The sequence below is a fragment of the Balaenoptera ricei genome, chromosome 6 (assembly GCF_028023285.1).
Source record: "Balaenoptera ricei isolate mBalRic1 chromosome 6, mBalRic1.hap2, whole genome shotgun sequence".
Classification (NCBI taxonomy): domain Eukaryota; kingdom Metazoa; phylum Chordata; class Mammalia; order Artiodactyla; family Balaenopteridae; genus Balaenoptera; species Balaenoptera ricei.
In genome coordinates this window covers 102349376-102371465 of record NC_082644.1, presented here as the reverse complement: position 1 = coordinate 102371465, position 22090 = coordinate 102349376, and the positions used below count along the sequence as shown (strand labels likewise).

Below are 22090 nucleotides of genomic sequence, written 5' to 3'. Positions count from 1 at the left end.
ATCTCCATTTATCCTCTATCAGACAACTGGAGCTGATGATGGTTCTCTTGTTCCTAAGAACCTCTCAGAAAGGAAAAAGAAGTCAGCTCAAGAGCGCTGTCAGGCTGAGGAGGAGATAGATGAAATTCGTAAATCACACCAGGAGGAACTGGACAAACTTCGACAGCTCTTGAAAAAGGCTCGGGTGTCCACGGACCAAGCAGCTGCAGAGCAGGTAATGGGAAGCTGAAGCACTTTGGAAATAAAAGGAAGGCATGAGGACTCAGAAAAGTTTCTAGTTTCTTCTTTATCCTTTAGGATGAGATTTCTCGTAGTTGATGGTCTAACTTTGGACAAAGGTGGAAGAAGAGCCAGGAATCGAATGGAGAATCTTCTTCCTTTTTTAAAGCTTAGTGAGAATTTTACTATAAGTAAAACATGAAGGAAAAAAGTCTTTATAAAAACATTCCAAACATAAGGCCAACGTCCTCACCCACCAGACACCATCCTTCAGGCACATTATCGTCCTTGAAAAGAAGGGACTTATTTAGGTAATTAGGCAGGCAAACCAGGGATAGTGGCAGGACACAGCTGGATCTCTAGTCCATTTGACAGCAGCCTTTCTTTTTGTAAGTTCCTAAATTCATGTTTGTATGTTCTTTAATTAGAGTGAATTGGTGCCCTCAATTTGATCACCTATGGGAATTTGGACAAAAATAAGTTTCTTCTGAACCCATAAAGTTTAAGGGCCCAGATCCTGAAAAGTATGATCATACTAGGGCCCTGGCTTCCTGGGACCTCTCTAGACAGTCACACCTTTACCTGGTTGGAGTACCTTTTAGAGTCCTAGCAACCAAGGTCTTCCAAACAGTTGTTTCCTTGCTAAATCTGGGCTCTTAGCTGATTGTTTTTGCCTTGTTGAAGACGGGCTTCCTTAGATGTGACTAGACCCCCCAGCATACGGGGATTACTTTCTCTTGGCAGCTGTCTCTAGTACAGGCTGAGCTGCAGACCCAGTGGGAAGCCAAGTGTGAACATCTGTTGGCCTCTGCCAAGAATGAACACCTGCAGCAGTACCAGGAGGCGTGTGCACAGAGAGATGCCAGGCAGCAGAAGCTGCTCCATCTTGAGGAGAAGGTGGGTGTTTTCCCTGGGCTTAGACAGCCCTGTTAATTTGAGGCAAACAGGTTGTTCAAGTCTTGCAGATCCTTTTGTACCTGAAAGATGTTAATAGCTTGAAAACAGAATCATACTTGTTTAGCTCTGCAGTTTATCAGTAATCTTTCACATACTCATTTGGGATGACAGGTCAGTGACCTAGAAAAAGAAAAAGCAGCATTTATGATCTGGAACGTGTTTTCCATTATAATCTGATCCTTCATTTATTAAGCAAATATTTATTGAGTGCCGGTTGGGTTCCAGACACTGTGTTAGGGAAAGGGCTTACAAAGAACTCTCCTCAAGAATCTCACAATCAAGAAAAGGAGACTGAGGAACAGAGATAAGCATTAAATGCTGTGAGACCCAGAAGAGGAAGTGCCTAGGGGAGCAGAGCCAAGAAGGACAAGGAGCTTCGGTCAGGTGGGGAAGGCGGCAGAGGCTCTGGGCAGAGGCCCTGAGGTGGGCTGGAGCACAGGTGTGGTGGGATCATCTGGCATAAAAACGAGAGAGAGAGAGGGATGGCTTAGCGCTGAAGTCCTCATATCTGGAGGTCAGTTTCTTAAAGTACCCAGTTGAAAATCTGACTCAGAGATGAGGAAGGCAATCTTGTAGGTGAATAGGTTGAACGTCCACTGTTCATATGTCTGTGTGACTAGGGTTATCAAACCCTGCCACCACCACCCCCCGCCTTTTTATTTTATTCTTGACCTGATTAGGAACAAGGCTAGTGACCTTGTTGGTAAAGAGGAGATGAAGTTGTGAGTTGAGATTGAGTGATGAGGAAATGGAGTGCCCTGAGTCAGCAGGCCTGTGGGCGGGGGCGGAGGCTGTGGATGTCAGCAGACTGATGTGAGGTTGACACTTGTAGCTTAGGATGGTTCTCCTCCTCCTGGGTTTCCTGACCTTCACCTGGAAGTCCAGGTTCCAAGGCCTCAGCCACAGTCTGTTTTGCAGTGTTTAGCCCTCCAGGCCCAAGTCACAGCCCTGACAGAGCAAAATGCACAGCGCATCAAGGACCTGGAGAGCAAGTCCCAGATGTCTGGGGTTGAAGCTGCTGCTGCTGCCGCTGACCCCTCAGAGAAGGTGAGCTGGAGATTTCGGAGAAGTGAGCCATGTCATGTCAGGGGATTGAATGTGCACATCAGGCGTTCAGAAAGAAATTTTGTTTGTCAGTTTGTTGTGTTGTTAGCTTTTTTCCTAACTTTATCGATCTCCCACTTACCTGACTTAAGTCACAGTTAACCCATTGGAACCTATCTCTTTGGTGGCAACCCCCAAAGGGCCTTATCCTGAGGTTTTGACAGATAAGGGAAATGTTTCTAAATCACAGGAGAGGACTGGGAAGTGTGCCCAGCATCTTCTAGCCACTAATCCTCGTAGCCCATGACAGCTGTAGTGGTGGCCACGGCGGGAGGAAAGCAGCAGTGAATGGTCTTTGAGCAGTCTTGGGCACACAGGCCACAGCTTACCCATCCTTCACAGCCCTCCTCTCAAGTGCTGCTCATTATTTAACATTGTCCCCTCCACAGTGACAGCCTTAGGTGTCTCAGTCATTGACCAGCTGTGTCCCGCTGTAGAGTTCTAAGAGGGCTTCATTTTAGCCTTCCAAACCTCTCTCTGGAAGTTACATGCATCCCTTAGTCGCTTGATTTTGGCAGTGTACATTTTTGATACTGTTTTTCTCTCTTCATGTCGTCATGCAGGTCAAGAAGATCATGAACCAGGTGTTTCAGTCCTTGCGGGGAGAGTTTGAGCTGGAGGAGTCTTACAATGGCAGGACCATTCTGGGGACCATCATGAACACTATCAAGGTACAGCTGGCTCTCGATTGTTTCACTGAGATGGGTATCTTGTTGCTTAAGTACCGTTTAAGGGATCCTGAGTAAAAAAAATGATTCAAGGCTGTTCATCAGTAACTAGGATGCCTGGGATGACTTACCTGCACAGATAAGGACAGCCTCCTTTGAGAGGAAGAAACAAAGTCATCTGAACGGAAAAAACTAACTGAAAAACAAAGTCACTTGAACTAGATGACCAATTGTGTTAATAGGAGAACTAGGAGTGCCTAGGAGTGCCTCTGTTTCCGGTCAGTGATCCTCTCCTCTTTCTTGGCTTTTGAACAGATGGTGACTCTTCGGCTGTTAAACCAACACGAGCGAGAGAAGGGAGAGAGCAGCAATGAAGAAGAGGAAGAGGAAGAAGAAGAGGAGCGACCTCGGAGTGCTTCCGGACAGTCTCAGGCACCCTTGAACAGGGAGAGGCGGGAGCCCCCCATGGTGCCGTCAGAGCAGGTGGTCCAGGAAGCTGCCCCACTGCCTCCTCAGGCCCTCCCCGCTCCCCAGGATGATGCGCAGAGAAGGGAAGGGGAGCCCTCGGAAGCAGAGGCGCGCTCAGAGATAAAAGAACCGGCTTGCCTCCCCTCCCGGAGAGCTCTGGGGCCCCCAGCTTCAATTCCCCCTGCGCCTCCAGGCCCTGTGACTGTGGACTCTGAGGGTGAGGAGGCGCTGGCAGCCAGCCCACTGGGAGATGCCTGTGTTGGGGAGCAAGAGAGCTCCACGAGACTGCCCCTGACTTCAGACCCCGAGAAGGTGGACCCGCTGGCTGTGGGGCCTGAAAGTCCAGGAGGAGAGCCTCAGGCTCCAGAGCTCCAGAAAGACGAGGAGGGCACTAGCTCCGCTGCTCCCTCCCGGGAGCCGCACGGCACAGAGGCAGCGTCTGCGGCCGTAGGAGCAGTGCCTGGATCCGAACACCGTTCTCAGCATCCCAGGTGTGTCCCCTGGGCAGAGTTGCAGGAACAAGGCGGCTGCGTGTGGAGGTTGTCTCTGCTTTTTCCAGGGCTGGTGACTCATCCTCAGAGCCTGGCTGGCCGATTCACTTACTCGTTCATTCATTCATTCATTCATACATCTATTCGTAACAGGCTCTGTGGCAGGCACTGTGGTAGTGTGGGAGGCAAGGCAGAGTTGTTCCTGAGCTGAGGAGCTTACAGTCTGGTGGACAAGACAGACAGACTCTTACACAGTTGAGCTCGAACAGCGCAGGGGTGAAGGGTGCTGACCCTCTGTGTGTAACTTTATAGTTGGCTCATCCCCAGATTCAGCCAACTGCGGGTCGTGTAGTACTTTAGTATATATTCATTGAAAAAAGTCTACATATAAGTGGGCCTGCACAGTTCAAACCTGTATTCTTCAAGGGTCAACTGTATGTTATAAATGCATGACATGCTTTATAAAAAAAAAAACACAGGGTGTCTAATAGAGAATAAAGGGGGAGTTATTCTACATCAGAGTGATAAGAGGGGCTTATTCTACTTTAGATAGAGTGATTAGAAGGAATTATTCTACTTTAGGTAGAGTGATTAGGGAAGGATTCTGAGAAGGTAACATTTAAGCTGAGACCTGAAGGATGGATAGAAGCCTTCCCTGCCAAGAGTGGGAAGAAGCATTTGCAGAAAGCAAGAACAGCACGTGCAAGGCCCTGCGGTAGGAGGGACATGACACAATCAAGGAAGAAGGCACAGTGGGAGGAGAGTGGTGTTATGCTGAGGTTGGAAAACTCAGTAGGAGCCAAGTCATGTGAGATTTTGTTGTCACTGTTAGAAGTTTGGACTTTAAGTGCAGTGAAAAGCTATTAAAGGGATTTAAGCAGAAGGGTGCCGTGGTCTGATTTACTGGCTATAAAAGATCACTCTGGGGACTTCCCTGGTGGCGCAGTGGTTAAGAATCCACCTGCCAGTGCAGGGGACAGTTTCGAGCCCTGGTCCAGGAAGATCCCACATGCCACGGAGCAACTAAGCCCAAGAGCCACAACCACTGAGCCCGCATGCCACAACTACTGAAGCCCGCACCCGTAAAGCCTGTGCTCTGCAGCAAGAGAAGTCACCCCAATGAGAAGCCTGCGTGCCGCAACGAAAACCCACTACAGCCAAAAATAAATAATAAAAATAAATAAATCTATTTTAAAATTATAAAAAAAAAAAGATCACTCTGTAGGTTATGGAGGAAGTCAAGAGTGCTGGGAGGCCAGTGTGGAGAGGGAGGAATTCCTGGGTGATTACCCCAGGATTCTGTTGGATTTTTACCCCAGAGCCTGTGGGCATTGTGGCCTGGAGCAGAAACAACGTTTTGCTATGACTTGATTTTCCTGATTTTTCTTTCAGTCTCTCTGAGGATGAAGAGGATGAACTGTTTAAAGGGACAGCTCTGAAAGTTCCGAGGCCCAAAGCACAGGCTGAGGAGGAGGATGAAGACGAGGTGGTAAGGAAGTCCCAGGCACTGCCAGGTCCTCACACTGCTCCCTGGGGGCCCTTCCCTGCTGGCTGTGAGAAGAGGAATGGAGTCTGTTGGTGGCCCTCTCCCTGGGCTCTGTGCTCAGGGCCCTGTGGGAGCAGGCTTGGGGTTGGGAGGGGGCAGCTCTGTAAGCATGGTGGGGATGGTCAGATAGCACTTTATTCTTGACAAAGGACCACAGTCTCCATTCATGCAGCAGTGGTTTCTACTTTAAGTAAAGAAAGTTGGGCTGCTTAGTCCTGTATTAGAGTGCTGAAGCCTCAGGTTTCCTCAGCTCTGCTAAGGGATTATATTTTAGAATTGGAAAGGACGTTGATGATCTTCTTGTCTGGCATCCTCATGCATAAACAGACTGAGGCTCAGAAGGATGATTTACCTAAAGCCACAGAGTGAGTTAACGGCAGAGCTAGGACTACAACCCCAGGCTCCTACTAAGACCACCTGTTTCTAAGCATTTTCTGCTTCATCAGCCTGCTTTCCAATCAGCTGCCTTGTTTTGTCACAACATCCCTGGGCAGAATATGGGTTAAGCCCTGATAGCGTAGCCTCACTTCTCGGGAACTACTCTGGCCCATGATCAGTCTTCACAGGACCATCCAAAGGGAAGGCCACCAGAGCAGAAGGTACCTTAGTAGAGGACACTCAGTGTGCCTATGTCCAGCATCAATCCCCGCTGCCCCCATGGGACCTGTTCCCTGCCAACCGGGAAGAAAAAGGCCAGGGGCTCAAGTCATGTGAAGTGGGGAGAGTTTCCTCGGAGGCCCGTTAATCCCCCTTATCCTCCTACCTGATTGGAGGGTGTGAGGGAGGGAGGGAGGTCAGGGGTAGGAGGCTCTGGCCCTGTGTTCCTGGGGTTTCTTCATCTCGGGATTCTCCACTTGGTCGTGTGGCTAAGCCTCTAAGCTCAACTCTCTCTCAGATGGTGGGGCCGCAGCCAGAGCCAGACAGACCGCCTCAGGCCACAGCGTCGTTTTTTCAAATGTGATTGTATTCTTCCCTGCTTCCCTTCATCCTCCTGCATCCTCTTCCCTGAGGGCTGCTCTGCTTCTCTGTTTCATCCTACTCCCACTTTCCCCTTCGACCCTTCTTTTCTGACACTAAATGTGTAAGTTACCACATGAGAGGAGACCTGTCCAATCAGTACACATGTTTCTCAAATAAATGACAAAATTAGCCAAAGTTGGTCCTCTTGTCTCTGTGTTGAAAGATTGCCTCCCTTCTCTGACTGCTTGTCTCAGCATTTCTGGAAGCCTACGGTTCACTGGCCTCAGGGTTAGTCCTTCCAGTAAAACCCTAACCAGCAACCTCCTTTCCAACCTGGAGCCGGGAACAGATGCTGGTCGCTTCACCTTGCCCAGGCGGGAAGTCCATCTGGTGCAGGGACAAGTGAGGACTGACTACTCTTTCCTGTTTTGTCAGAGCATGAAGGGACGCCCGCCCCCAACACCCCTTTTTGGAGATGATGACGATGACGATGACATTGACTGGCTGGGATGAAGACCCAGGAAACTGGTGCAAAGGTTTCTCTACCAACTTTTCCCTAAGCATGATTTTGCACAGCCAGCCCTGGGTTTAGACGGGCCACAGGGTGAGGTGAAGGTGAGCATCCTGCGGACAGTAGTTCAGATATCTGAGTTAGCCAATTTCCGAGCCCCCGCCTGGCCAGGTGAAGCAGAGTGTGAACCTGTCTGCAGAACGCTGGGGTTGTCAGCAGCCCGCCATGGTCCTGCCTCAGAGTCCCCCATGGAAGAAGGGCCGGGGGGCTCCCCTTCGGCCAGTCCCTACGAGAGTCCTGCCCACTCCCAAGCTTTTTATTCTCTGAACTCTCAGACTGATCTGCCTCTCAGTACTCAACTGTGTCCCAGCAACAGGACTGTCACCTGGGGTGAGGTCTCCCTGGTAGAACCGAGGGTGGAGTATACCATCTAAACCTGGTTCAGTTAACAGCCTTGCCTGCAGTCCTGGGACATATATCTTTTCTCTGCCTTAAAGCTGATATAAGAGGTCAATGAATATTTGAAATTAACAAAACTAAAATAAATGTTTGCAGTGAAACTTGACTCAGGATGAAATCGAATTTGGTTCTGAGGGCAGTCTGTGCTCTCTGGGAATCTAAGGGTAGGAGTTGTAACAGATCTGGGTTTGTTAACATGCGTGAAAGCATTGTGACATGTTCCCTTTGGTACTTAACCCTGGAACTTTTAGGCTTTCAAAGAAGGTCACCACTCTGCTATCCCAGCTCATCCCAGCTACTCTAAGGCTCAGGGCAGCAGGGTTGTCTGAGGACCAGTCCTGTCAACCACTGGCTCCTGCAGGTGTAGTCCTACACCCTAGGAAGCCATGCAGAGAAGGTGGGAGGGTCCCTGTGTTCTCTTGTCATCCATGATGGCACCTGAGAGATTGAGTCTTCGCTTTGAGAGCAGCTTCCATTCCCTCTGAGTTTAGGCCCAGGACTAATGTAGGGAATAGTGAGAAAATATCTGTGGTCATTTTACTTATTCCAGGATTTTCTAAAGACCATGCAGCCAGTCTTCAAAAAGGAGAATAATTTTAATAAAAATATTCCCTGATTTAAAATGTTTATAAGATAGGAACCTGAATTCCACTCCATCTGATCTGATATCATCCTTTTTGATGACAGCTTTGAGCCTGTCTCCCATTTGTGGGCCTGGGAGGCAGTAAAAACTACCATTTACTAAACTTTGTTGTTCAACAAATAGGCACTGTTGTGGAGTACTTTACCCAGACTGTCTCACCCCCAGCCACCCTTGCAGGAGACACTGTTGTCCTTGTTTTATAGAGGAGAGACTGAGGCTTAGAGAGATAAAGTAACCTGTCCAAAGTTACATAGCTAGTAAGCAGCAGAACAAGAATTCAAATCCTGGTCATTGGATTCCGGAGCCAGGGCTCTTGGCCACCCCAGCAGCATTCATCTTGGATTGAGGGAGGAGGGCAGTGATGTTTGTCAGAAATATAGGCTCCTGGGCCCCACCCCAGCTCTCCTGAAACAGAATTGCTGCCCCGTTAGGGTAAACAGAGCGTAGACTTTCCGGTCTCCACTGCCGTAGCCAGTTACTCTCTCAGCCTCAACCCTCCTCTGAGTTAATGAACAGACTGCAGGCCGGGCTGCCTGGCTCCGCATCCTAGCTCTGCCGCTTATTAGCTGGGCGACTTTATTTAACTTCTGTGTGCCTAAGCCTCCTCACCTGTAAGACAAGGACAGAAATAGTCTCTACCTTATTGTGGGGGTTAAATGAGTTAATATTGTAAAGTGCTTAGAACACTGCCTGGCACGTAATATGCACTATATAGGTGTTTGTTAAATTAAAAAAAAAAAAAAATTCAAGTAGAGAAAATACCACCTTTTGTGATTTGGCTCTGAAGAACGTTGAAGTGCCTACTTAACTTGACCATATAGTCCATTTCTCTAGAGCATAGATTTTTTTAAAAAGTCCTTCATGCTGTGAAAGCCTCAGATGTATAACCACATTTAAAGAGACTATCAGGGACTTCCCTGGTGGCGCAGTTGTTAAGACTCCACCTGCCAACGCAGGGAACATGGGTTTGAGCCCTGGTCCGGGAAGATCCCACATGCCACGGAGCAACTAAGCGCGTGCGCAGCTACTGAAGCCCGTGCGCCTAGAGCCCATGCTCTGCAACAAGAGAAGCCACTGCAATGAGAAGCCCGCACACCCGCAGCGAAGAGCAGCCCCTGCTCGCTGCAACTAGAGAAAGCCGGCACACAGCAACGAAGACCCAACGCAGCCAAAGTTAAATAAATTTATTTTTAAAAATAAAAATAAAGAGACTCAAACTTAAGAGGTTGCTGGTCACCTATGGAAAGTCTTATCTCAGCAGTGCCCCAGGGCAGGGGTGGAACCTTAGCTGGTCAGGACACATAAGTGGATGCCGGAGCCTCCATCAGCAAGAAATCTTATACTTGTTGTGACGCTGAGCAGCTTTCTAACTAACTCCCTGCTTATGTGGGGAGAATGCACTGATCAATACTGAAGGCGTCACATGCTATACTTTCTGTTACAGCTACTTCTTGTAAATTTTTAAAAGTGGTTTTGATATATTTTTGCTTCTGCCCTCAGGGAGAGAAGGTGCTAATAATTGTGCTGACATGGGCGTTTATAGTCCATGTGACAATTATTTTTCTCATAGCAGGTTCACCATCAATGTCTGTTACATGCACAAAAGAATGGTTTGTTGACTAGGCTGGCACTGGGGGTGTCTGCCTGAGGGAATGGTGTTTCAGGACTGGGTTTCGCTGAGCACAGAGTTGTCCTCTTAGCAGACAGACAGACTCAGTCCTTGGACAGCCCTACTGCCAGCACTACCAGCTCCACTGGCCCCACTCAGCTCCTGCAGTTGTTATCAGGGTTACATGAGCTTGCTGTGTGAATGAGGAGAAACAGAAAAACAGTCACAGACTATTTAAAAATATATATTTATTAAAATATATTTTTTAAATTCTCAAAGCTTCAGACCATCTTTCATCTAGCCCATGAGGTACTTGAGTGTAGACATTACAGTATACAGCAGTGATTTTTCTCTCCCTGGGTCTATTCTTTCCTTTTCTTTAAAGTGAAAAGGTTCAAATATCTGAAGAGCCCCACCTAACTCTACTAGTGTAATCCTTTGGTTTGACTGCTTATTGCATCTTCAGTCAGTACCCACTGTGGCTTACTCAGTATTTTAAATGGATGAATCATGTTTCCCTACCAGATCATTATGGGTGAGCAATAATAAATAAAGAACATTTGTATTGAATATTATTCAGTGCAGTTCTTGGTTTTGCATAGAAGGAGGATCAGGAGAAGAGGGGGGCATTAAGGCCATGAAGAGCCCCCTGACACCTAAAGCCATTAAAGTATCATCTTCCTGCAGGCAGTGCTGTCTGATGGGAGGAGCTCACTCTGTTTGGAGGATAGGTCAAAGCCTTGCTGACAGTCCTGCTTCTCTGCCTTTAGTCTGCTGTCACTCTCTCCCCAAGAAAGGGAGACAGCTCCCAGCAGATGCTGCCATCATCATGAAACCTGCCCCCTGGGTTCTGGTCTCTCCATCCACCCTCTGCTCACAGCACCCTTCTTAAGGCACAGAAAGACTATGCCTGGGCCCTCTGCAGCCTGGCTGAGGAGCTGCAGTGGCCCCTGAACTCCAGGGAGCAAGTGCTGGCTTCAGCTGAAAGTGTCCAGGAGCTGGGGATGCCGTGAGAACAGCCAACAGAAGAAAAAGGAGACGTGGGGCTGGAAGTTCAATGTCTGGAAGGAGGGGCCCCAGCTCTCTCCAGCCCCCAGAGCCTGCACAGCTGTCACCAGCTAAGTCATGCTGAGAAGTGGATAGGCTAGGTAGTAGCCCACACCTGAGCCCAGGACCACGCCGAAGAAAATCCAGGTGTTGTAGGACATAACAGCCAGCATCACGAAGTAGCCGATGACCACCTGAGCGACATGAAGTAGAGACTGGCCGAAGTGACACAAGAACCACCTAGATTAAAAGGAGAGCCAAGTTAATGTTGGTAATGAGCTGGAAGCTAGGAGTTGGTGTCAGGGAGTAGAAAGAGCAACTGAGTTACAGGACTAGCTTATTTATAATTTGTATGCTTAACCCAGGAGAGATTTCTTTTTAAAGAGACATATCAGAAACCAGTGATTGAGAGGGGAAGAGGGACCTGTACAAGGAGTTTAGGATAATCACTTCTCCACCACATTTGGCTCTGAGCTTCCTGGTATCCAGGGCAAAAAGGAAAAATGAGATATGTAATCTGTCACATCTGACAAGGGATAATACAAAATCATCAGTAAGGCAGATTTTTTTTTTTCCTGAATCTACTGTGAGAGGCAGTATTACAATGGAAAGAGCATGGACTTTGTTGACAGATTAGTTCCTAGCTCTGCCACTTACTAACTGTGGCTTAGCACAAATGTCTTAACCTATTTGAACTTAAATTTCCTCATCAGTAAAACATATATAAGTAAAACAGGTATGAAAATACCTCCCTTGCAGCGGGGTTGTGACTATTTGAGGCACTCATGTAAGAAACAGGCAGGCCCATTAAGCACAGCTGGAGCTGCAGAGAGGGCAGAAAGGGGATCCTAAGTGGCTGTCCTATCAGAACAGGAAGGGAAGAAAGGAGAGAGAAGCCGCCCCCCCCCCCCCCCCCCGCCACCAAGCTGGATACGTTGCTGACAGCGATTCTTATCATTTGTGTGGGGACAGCCACAGGTCCCATCTTGGGTTTGGAAGCCTTAGTGACCTAAGGAAGCCTGCTGAGATTTGGGGGAGGGCTGGGTGGACACCCCTGTTGCTAGACTGAGGCCTGTACCAGAGTCCTGAAGATTGGAGCCTCCCATGTGGCCGTTCAGAGAGCTCCAGCCTGGGCATTAGGAGACCTGGGCTCTAGTTCACGTCACTACTTAACAAACCGTAAGCACTTCAGCAAGTGCTGGTCCTTCCCTGGGCCTCAATTTCCTTTCTGGGAAGTGGGGCTAAGTGCCCTGTGGGCCCAGGCTAGCTCTCAGGGTGAATGTGAGGACTCTGCCCTCCCCCCTCCCAACCCCCGCCGTCCCGAGCCTGTTACCTGAGGTGGGTTCTGCTGACTGGGGGGGGGTCTGAGCTTGAAGAATTCTGGTCTGTCTCTTCGATGAGCTGCTGGCTGGTGGAGATGGACAGGCTCATCAGGGCCTGGTGGAGCAGCCTGGCTTTGCCAACCTTGATGCCTTCATACAACACAGCCAGGAGCAAGATGACCAACACCGAAAGGGCCATGCCTGTCAAAGGAGGCTGAGTTAGAGAGGCCCAGCCAGGCAAGCACTGCTCCTCTTCTGGCAGCTTCCCCGGGGACCTGGCACAGGAGGCAAAAGGGCACCTCCCCCAGCCACTCTGAATCCATTCCTTCTCCCTCCCTCTCTCATCTTCTTCCCCACCCTTGCTGGGCTCAGAACTTCCTGTCCCTCTCCCCCTCCAGCCCTTTCTTGATGGGGGTGGCCTACTGGAATGTGGCTTTGAGATCAGAAAGAGAAGCTGCCCGGCAAAGCCAGGGGCCGGTGGGGGCGGGGGGATCGGCGGGGGCATGGTGAGGGGCTTGGTGGGGGGAGAAGCCATCTGTGCCCCGCTGCCCCAGCTGCGCCCCAGCAGGCAGCCCAAGTCTCTGTGCTGACTTCTTGTTAAGCGAGGAGCATGCATAGCAAGTTCCTGTTTACGTGTGCATATACAGACAAGTCTGGGAGGAAGGAGATACGATGAAGGAGTCATCATTATCTCAGCAAATTAGGATACAGTTTTTCATTTTCTGTTCACCGAACTTCCCTAAGTTTCTACTGTGTACTACTTTCGTAATAGTGGGAAAAAACCAATCAGCTATTTTACAGAAAACATTAAGTGCTTACTAGAACTGCTGTGTAAAATTAACTGCTAATTGCTACTTCTCTTTTACAAGTGGAGGGATACTAAATGGTCCAGCTATAGTATTTTGGGGGGCCTCCAGGAGGAAATCATCTGCAAAAGATGCAGGTTTTTGAAATATAAAATTACAGGTAATTGCATGCACATGGTACAAATTCAAACAGTACAAAAGGGTATACAGTGAAAATAAGTATTCTTCCCAACCTAGTCTCCCAAAACCCCAATGCCCCTGTCTAAAGCAGCCTCTGTGTATATAGCTTTCCAGGGATACTCAATGTATATATAAACCTTTGTCTAAATGACAGCACCCTATCTGTGCATACTCTTCAGCATCTGACATTGTCATCCAACTGTACATTGTGCATGGGTTCCCCTTAGTTCACACAGATCTACCTTATTTCTCTGGCTTCATAACATCTGTGATAGATTAGATTCTCCAAAGATGGCTACCTCACTATATCTCACCCCACATGCTCATCCTACAGTGTCAACACTCCTGCCATCAAGTGGTGTGGTCCATGTTCCCTCCCGTTTAGCCTGAGAAGACCTCTGTGACTGCCTCAAGCAGTAAAGATGGAAGTGATGTTCTCTGATTTCCAAGGCTAGGTCTTAAAAACTAGGCATGAGTTCTTTTTTTTTTTTTTTTTTTTTTTTTTTTTAACCTTGTTCTCTCTCTTCTCTTTTTTTTCTCCCCTACCTTTTTCTCTTGGGACACTCATTCACTCTTGGAACCTAGCCGCCCTGCCACAAGGACCTCAGCTAACAATCCCTGCTGAGAGTCCCAGCTAACAACCAGCATCAATCAGTGGACATGAGAGTAACTCTTCAAGATGACTCCAGTTCCAGCCACTGTCTGATATACCTGCATGAGAGACTTTGAGTGAGGCCTGCTTAGCTGAGCCCAGTCAACTCAGAACCTTGAGAAAGAATAATAAAATGACTGCTGTTGTTTTAAGCCACTAGGTCTACCCCACAGTAGATTACTGGAATGGTAACACATTGTAGGGAGGGCCATAATTTATTTGATCAGTACCTGCAATGATGGACATTTGGGCTGCTTCCAGTCTATTTTTATTTATTTTATTTTTTTGAAGGTACTCAACAAAATTTATTGAATGAATAAATTAAGAACTAAGAATTGACACTTACAAAACACTACAGTCTTTAAAATTGTTTTAAATGGACCTCAGCTGTGTAGAATTGGATTATTCATAATCTTTGCCTTTGCCACTATCATCACTGATCTAAGAACAGTCCTCTTGTAGTCACTTGTATTTTACAATTTGCCTAGCAAGCTATAGTTAACAAAATCACATACACTATTTCAAAATAACTTTTGAGAAACATGTATTATTTCTATTAACAGATGTAATAACAGACTTCAATGCACTAAGTAACTGAATAAAGCTACTCAGCTAGGAAATAACATACCCTACTCTGTTTCTAATGCCTGTGTTCCTTCTACTATGTTACAATGCCTTTCATAGTCCATTCCCAGGTTTCAGAGAGATCCTGGTAGGTGGCTGATGTGTACTGAATATTGTGATCAATGCAATTTCCATCCATAGGTTGCCAGCAGAGATTATAAAACCAGAAAGTAAAAATGGCGACAGGTGGAAGAACACAAATATGAATCGGGTCTAAAGGTATATAGGAGGAGAAAGTATAAAGAGCTAGAAAGAGATAGAAGGATTGGAGAGAATGGGCAAATGGGAGATGTGGGCTCCTAACAGAGACAACTGGATCATGGGAGTGAAAGCTCTCATCTCACCAGTCTATTTTTAAAATGCAAGTACTTAAGTGGAAATATAACTCCATCATGAATTAGTGCCCGACTCTGCCTTTTCAAGTTAAAGGAATACTCTTCTCATTTGAGGTCAACGGCTGCAGCAGCTGTTCTGGGCTTCTGATCTGATGCTGGACAGTGAACCCTGTATAAGGGAGGTGCTAAGAGGTAACAAGAGGCCCTGATCTAGTTCTGGCTCTGATGCTTACTCTGTGTGACCCTGGACGAGTCTTTTCCCCTCTCTGGGCTTCAGTTCCCTCCCCTGTAATAGAGGGGAAAGCTGCACCCCCTAGCCTCTCTCTGGGCCTTTGTGAGCATCAGTGAGATAACAGAACCCTTTGCAATCTGAAGGGCAGTGGTTCCAAATGGAATTATAAATGCAAAGTTCCCGCTCAATGTTTATGCAAGAGGAGTCAGGCTCGCTAAAATGTCCACCGAGAATAACAATAACGAGAACCCAGGTTCCCACTGCCTGGAGGTACAAGGCTTCCCAATTCTTACCTGCAGGACTGTGGACACTCCAGAAATCAAAGAGAAGCACTACCTCATCTGAGAAGATGAAATGCATCTGAAAGAGAAGGGATTGCATCACAGGGGGCTTAGGGCAGTGGAAATTGAGTTCCCTAATGCTCTCCAGCAACCTCTTGTAAAGGCCCAGGAAAATGAGGTCACTGGACTTAAGTGCTGGAAGCGCCATTAGGGGTCATCAGGGCCAAATGAGGCCAGACAAGGCAGGGACTTGCCCAGGGTCCCACAGTGGGTCAGCAGTACAGCTACAGTTGAGTTGGCCCTGTTCCAGGTAGAAGTAAGGTGTTGGTGGGGAGTTCCCCATCCTCACTGGGCCAACTGGGTCACAGTGCTCTCAGGTCATGCTGAGATGACTCCCCTGTGCCCTCCAAAGCCAATGGGAGAAGCACTAGACTGAGGAATGACTGCCTCTTCTTACCCCCTGGGCCCCAGCTGTTCTGCTCCAGCAGTGTTTATCATGGAAGGGCCCAGGGACAGCTGTCTTCAGTCTGTACCGCCCACCTGTTCACTTGAAATTCACTAAACGTTTGCTGAGCCCAATTGTGTGCCCCACATTATGGACAAAGGTTAATGTCTCTGCCCTTGATGAACGCACAGTCTTATAGAAAGAATGAAGGTAGAAGCAATGAGCACACAGCACCTGTCTGAAGGCTCTTCTCGAAAAGCAGCTGGTCCACCCTGTGTTCAGGGTAGCATCAAGGGCTTTTCATATATTATCTCATTTCACCACGGTCTTCTGTGTGACAGGGCCAATTAGACCCAGCTTACAGGAAGGAAAACGGAGAACCAGGCTCTGAAAAGTTAAGTAATTTGCTGAAGGTCACAAAGCTAACAAGTTTGCAGAACTGGGATTCAAACTCGAGCCTAGTTAGATGCCAAAGCCCTATCCATCTATGCTGCCTCTCAGTGACCAAGAAAGGAGAACAAGATGGGAACTGAATGATGATTCTAAATGCCCGCATCAGGCTTAATGACTATGTTTGGCAAGATTAAAGCCAGAGAGATCAATCAGTTAGTTCACCCTCTCAAGGAACGGAAGTTTCCCTCTTGTCACAGGGTAAGACCTCAGCCAGCAGAAGCAGCTCTAGAAACACTGTCAGTGCTCACCCAGCTGAGGAGATCCTGGCTGAGTTGGGATCAGTTGGTGGAAGCCTTTGCCTTCAAAGACAATGGCCAAATATTAGAATCCTCAAACGCCAGAGCTAGAAGTGTCCTCAGAAAGTTTTTTTTTTAATTAAGATATAATTGACAAATAACATATTAGTTTCAGGTGTACAACATGATTCGATATATGTATATATTGCAAAATGATCACCACAAGAAGTCTAGTTAACATCCATCAAGACAGTTACAATTTTTCTTTCTTGTGATAAAAACTTTGAAGATCTACTCTCAGCAACTTTCAAATATACAGTATTATTAACTAGTCACCATGCTGTTACATTATATCTCCAGGACTTAATTATTTTCTCAGAGAATTGTTAGTCCCCTGGTTTTCAGTTTTTTTCCACGGAACACCAGCAAATAAAATCTTCCTTGTAACTCCACTATATAAAACGCAGGGCTCTGGGTGAAGAGGGGAGAGATGTGTGAGCTCTGCTGAAATTCAGTGTGGAAAACATTGATCTGGTCCAATTCTAGTCCCTTTCTAACCCCTTCTCATTTGCAGATGGGGAAAAGGAGTCCCAAGAGGGGAATGGATTTGTCCGAGACCTCATAAGACGAAAATGGAAACCTAGGCAGTCTTTTAAAAATCATGTTGAATAATTTTAAAATAAAAATAGCTTTTTATCTCCCTAGTATGAAAGTGGTACTTGCTCAATGTAGAAAGCTGAAACAATACCAAAAAGAAAGTAAAAATCATTTTGAGTCCTACTACCCAGAGACATCCCATGTTAAGATTTCAAAAAGAATATCAGTTGAGGTGGCAAAATGTTCACAAAAGATTAATATGCAAAAACAAACGGGTACAAATAATCCTGTGAAATTCCATTTATACTGGAATTGCGCTCATTCAATTTCAGAAGCCTCTGGCACCATCTCTGCAGGTGGGGTGGAGGGAGGTGTGGCGCCTAAAGGCGCCTACCCCTTCTCTGAGTTCACCTGATAAAGCAGTTGACATGACTGGAATGTCCCCTGTGGCTAATTAACCAGAGAGGTTCCATAACTGGGTTCCTTCAGTCATCCTTGGTCCTGGGCCAGCTATCTCTGGGGCCCCAAACAGTTTTTGCAATAGACCTGAACACCCACCAAACAGTACAATTAATTCAATCAATAAGCATTGCTGTGCTGGGGGTGCAGGTGCTGGAGATAGAGAGATAAAGGAGACAAGTCCTTGGCCCCCAAGGAGCTAACATCTGTTAGGGGAGAGGGAGTGAACAGATATTACAACGGGGTGTATGTATTCAGCAAGGGGGAGAGGCACAGGGGAGCCAGCTGGGGTACTGGGAATGAAGACCCCTGGGGGACACCTAACCCATCTGGTGAGGCAGGTGGCTAGGACATCTTCTGAAGAAGGAGAAGCAGGAGGCAGCTAGGGGAAGACGGACAGTCCAGCATTTCCAAGCTGAAAGTGTCCATATAGTGTCCACCCCACTGGGGAGTAAGTAGCCAGGAAGGGACAAAGACTCACCTCTCTTGCCTTTTCACAGCAGACAAAGATTCAAATCAGCACACCCTGACTTGGAGCTGCAGTTTTCAGTTAAATAGTCCCATGGTCAGATATGCAAGGGGCGGGCCTCTCATTCTGTTTCACTGCTTAGGATAAATCCGGGCCTCCAGTAGCTGAGTTATCTGCGCCTTGTTCAGGGCCCCACCCTGCTAGGGAGGGGCTGTGGTGAAGAAGACAGCAATCGTGGGACTTGCTTTCTTCTTTATTTTCCCATTTGGGGTTACTTACACTTTTGAGAAAAGTGCCCTCAGTTACAACCCGAAGAGTTTAGGGGAAGATTAAGGTCGCTGTCCTGCCGCTGACTGGGGAATTTTTTTTTTTTTTTTAATTATTTGGCCGCGCAGAGTGGTATGTGGGATCTCAGTTCCCCGACCAGGGACGGAACCCACGTCCTCCGCATTGGAAGCGCAGAGTCTCAACCACTGGACCACCAGGGAAGTCCCTGGGTAACTTTTCACATAAGCTTTTCCCATCCGTTTCCCCTTTTAGAGGACCGGCAGGAGGTGGGTGTGTGCGTTTGACTAAATGACCTGCGTTGGCTTCCTGAATCTTCAATTCTACGACATTCTCCATGGGATGAAGAAAATTGCGTATATGATTTATTCAAAGACCAAAGAGGTTTGCAAGCTGTCATTCTCTCCAGCCCAGGTGAACTCTACCAAGAAAACTAGTTTATCTGAAACGCTATTTCTAACCCAAGTGTAGGGAGGATGGAAAGCAGCTGGGTCTGGTTTTTTTTTCCCCAAAAGAATCAGACCACGAACTTGCCAAAACAGGGAACCGGCCCGGGGGGGTGTGCGCGCCCGGCCTCAGGCTGAAATGCTCCGGGCATTCCCTCTTCGTGGGAGCCTTCCCAGAATCTCTCCCAAGTCACTGCGCCCAGAGCAGGGGCCCCTCTATTCCGCCTTCACCCACCGCGCCCCGACCCTCAGCCGCCCCACAGCTGCGCGTAATGACTACTCGTCGAGCCGGACTGACTCCCAGCAGGAGGGACAAATAAAAAGGAAACCCCAAAAACGCGGCCAGCTCTGCCTCTCACGTGCCCCCAGCCCTGTTCCCGCTGTTGACAAGGCTGCCAACACACCCCCTCACCAGCCCTCGGCCAGGGGCGGCGGGCACCTCGGGATGCCAGAGGTCGGCTGCTCCTGGGACCCCGCCCCAGCGCCCACCCCGCGTCCGCTCCTCTCGGCGACGCCCGGACTCACCGCCATGGTGAACAGGCTGGGCGGCCGGGCACCGTGGCCGCGTCTGCTCGCTCGGGTCTCCGGGCTCCAAGTCCCGCCCGCAGCCGCCGGGATCGCAGCAGAGGCCGCGCGGTCACGTGGTCGGGGCCAGGCGCGCGCGGGCGCCTGGGAGTTGTGGTCCCCACGGCGCGCCCCACTCAGCGTGTCCTCGGGCGCACCCACGTGCCGGACCCTCTGCCTAGCCCCAGGTCCCATGCCAAGCGAGTCGCTGGGCCAGAGCCGCCAGCACAGCGGACTCCCTCCTGCCTTCCGTTTGGCCCCTTTCTGTTTTGCACTTGACTTGTCTTCGCAATTATCATAAAAAGATTTGTTGCTTGTTATAATAAACCGTGCGAAGCTTAACACATGTTGAGTTATAGATTGAAGAGTCCATCCTATGGACTTAATAGAAACAAATTAGAAGTAAATTAAAGAAATTATGCCCTAGGCTTTTAATGTAGCCATTCTTCTTCTTCTTTTTTTTCTTTTCCAATCTGATAAGTGAAAAGCAATACACAGTTGTAAATTTAATTTGTATTGCTTTGATTACTAGGATGGGAAACTTTTTTCTTATTGGTATTTCTATTTTTCTGTATTGTTTGTCCATTTCACCCATCCAGTTTTTGGGGGGAAGTTTTATAGGGGATGAGGGACTTTTAACAGTATTTAATTTAAAATATATTTAGTATCCTAAATATATTTAGAAGAACTCTTTTCCAGTCCTTCTATGAGGAAAGTGGCTTCTTAGAGAAACCTTTCCAGAGACCTTGAACCTTACTAGCAGACATTGAACCTGGATGTGACCTCAGTTCAAATCCTGAGCCAGCAAGAACTGGCTATGGGACCTCCAGCAAATGGCTTTATATTTTGAGCCTTGGTTTCCTGGTCAGTCAGTAAAATGGAAAGAATAGTAGAATCTATGTCATAGAGGTATTGTAAGGCTTAAATGAAGTCTTGTGTGTTAAATTATCAGCATAGAACCTGGCAGTGGGAGCTTGCTCAAAAAATGGTAGCCATTGTCATTGTTAGCAGCAAATATTTCTGTTCTGTCATAACTGAGCAGGACCCTATGGGGCCTTCCCGGAACAGACCCCTCCCAGCATGTCCTCTGCCTGCCTCTTCTTTGTAGAAAAGCTGTTGTCTCCTAAGCCTCCCCTGACTCAAGAATTAGTGATTGAAAGGGTGAACATGTAGTGACAAAAATAGCAGTTGGGCCAGGAGAAACAGGTAAGAATTTAAACAGTAAATCAGCCATGTGGCAGTCACAGAATCTTTTTAATTCCTCCCTGAAGTACCTAGATAACAATATCTGATGCAAATTTCCTGATTTGTTTTACAGATACTAAAACCCCACCAAACGGAAGAAGTTAACTACTAGATGATCATGAGCATGTAACCCCCAGACCCACTGGAGCCTGAGCATTAATAATGTTGACCCCTGTGACACCAACCTGTTACCTCACCATCAACCAATCAGAGAATTGTGCACCAGCTGATCACACACCCTGACATGCCCCTCCCTCACCTTGCCTTTAAGAATGCTTCCCTGAAGCCCATCGGGGATTTTGGGTCTTTTGAGCATGAGTTGCCCTGTTCTTCTTGCTCGGCCCTGCAATAAACTTATGTCTGCTCCAAACTCCGACGTTTTGGTTTGTTTGGCCTCACTGTGCGTCAAGCACATGAACTTGGGTTCAACAACACTAAGAGAGGAAGCCACTTCAACGGTCAAGCCACTTGCTCAAGGTCACACAGCTTCTGAGGGCCTCAATCTGAAAGACAGTGAGGGTTGAGGGAAATCAGGGATTGGGGCAGCCTCAGGGAAAGAGTACAGGGCCAGCACTGTGAGGAGGTCTGGGAGGGAGGGCCGCTGCTGTCAGGGATGTGCCAGGCTCCATGGAGAAAGCAATGGGGAGAAGACGTATTCTTGAAGCATCTGGACTCCAAGGGCTTGGTGATTTGGGTGTAATTTCTCACCCCTCTGGGTCTTACCTGGGCAAGAGAAATAAGAAGACTTGACCTTCACACTATGCACTCCCCCACTCCCCCAACCCCCATCAAAGGATTTTCAACAAAGCTTTATTCATTTACTATTTTTGTTGGCTTTGTTACAATCCGATGACCTTCACACTTTGTTCTCACTTCCTCGTGTGTGTTATGATTCTAACAGTCCTAAAGTTCTAAAGTGCCCCTTTTCTTTCTGAGCCACCAGAGACTCCCCTCCACTGGCTCCCAGGCAGAGAACAGAATCCCAGCTCATAAGATAACACCACAGATGGCCAAGCCTTGGTCCATGGCAAGAGATTCTTTCCAGATTCCGTACTTGACAACCTGTAGACTCCCCTCCTCCCGAGGAGCAACAGAGTCTGCCCTTTTCTTTCCAGTGCACACCCAGAGCCCTGGGACAGAACAGAATCCCCAGCCAGAAAAGATGGTGCTGCCTCGGGTGCCACAGAGATCAGCCAGGGGCCCTTTAAATTGGGTGCTCAGCTCATGCGTGGTCGGTTGGTGGAGGGGAAATCCAACTAGTCATTTCTCCTTTTGAGGCTCAGTAGCGGAACTTGAGGTCTCATGAAAAGCCTACATGCACAAAATATTACTTGTGCAGAATATCTGGCCTTGGTGCACAGATAAGGCCGTATGACCCCATGGGCACCGCTATCCCTCTCTGGGCCTCTCTGGAATGGATGACCTCTAACTGCCCCTTCACATGCTGATGATCTGCAGTTATAAGTGAGCTTGAGTTTGGGGTTAAACACTCTATGGCTAGGATTTTTGCATGTTTTCCATGTAGCTCCATTCAGCTAACCTCTCTCATTCTTCCACAAACCTCTAGTATTTTATTTTACTTTATTTTATTTTGTTTTATTTTATTTTATTTTACTTTTTTATTTTATTTATTTATTTATTTTTGTGGGGCGGCTGTGCCGTGTGGCATCCCTACCTCCCCGACCAGGGATCGAACCCGCACCCCCTACATTGGAAGCGCGGAGCCCTAACCACTGGAACACCAGGGAAGTTCCAAACCTCTACTATTTTATATTTA

General features: G+C 47.8%; 2 protein-coding genes across 4 annotated transcripts in view; one reads left to right on the top strand and one right to left on the bottom strand.

Moving 5' to 3' along the window:
* The window catches only part of FKBP15 (FKBP prolyl isomerase family member 15), a 55050-nt gene extending 47561 nt beyond the window's left edge, over positions 1-7489 (top strand). For 2 of the 3 annotated variants that reach the window (XM_059925348.1, XM_059925347.1), the window contains exons 22-28: positions 23-214; positions 964-1116; positions 2095-2223; positions 2844-2951; positions 3264-3907; positions 5300-5396; positions 6849-7489. In XM_059925348.1, the coding sequence (XP_059781331.1) occupies positions 23-214; positions 964-1116; positions 2095-2223; positions 2844-2951; positions 3264-3907; positions 5300-5396; positions 6849-6926 (1401 nt within the window). In that variant the 3' untranslated portion in view covers positions 6927-7489. The remainder of the gene's footprint in view (positions 1-22; positions 215-963; positions 1117-2094; positions 2224-2843; positions 2952-3263; positions 3908-5299; positions 5397-6848) is intronic. The other variant, XM_059925349.1, reaches the window with a different exon arrangement.
* A 2376-nt stretch (positions 7490-9865) lies between these two features.
* On the bottom strand, positions 9866-19124 carry SLC31A2 (solute carrier family 31 member 2). Its single transcript, XM_059925350.1, has 4 exons — positions 19030-19124; positions 15127-15193; positions 12016-12205; positions 9866-10922 (listed from the first exon to the last, which is right to left on the bottom strand). The coding sequence occupies exons 1-4, from the start codon at positions 19033-19035 to the stop codon at positions 10754-10756; spliced, it is 432 nt and encodes a 143-aa protein (XP_059781333.1). The 5' UTR covers positions 19036-19124; the 3' UTR covers positions 9866-10753.
* Positions 19125-22090: the final 2966 nt, after the last annotated feature.

Excerpts from the sequence above, each read along its gene's own strand:
- SLC31A2 (XM_059925350.1), bottom strand. Across the intron at positions 12,206-15,126 it reads GAGTGTCCACAGTCCTGCAG|GCATGGCCCTTTCGGTGTTG; the intron begins GTAAGAATTGGG and ends CTCCTTTGACAG. Across the intron at positions 10,923-12,015 it reads GTCAGCAGAACCCACCTCAG|GTGGTTCTTGTGTCACTTCG; the intron begins GTAACAGGCTCG and ends CTTTTAATCTAG.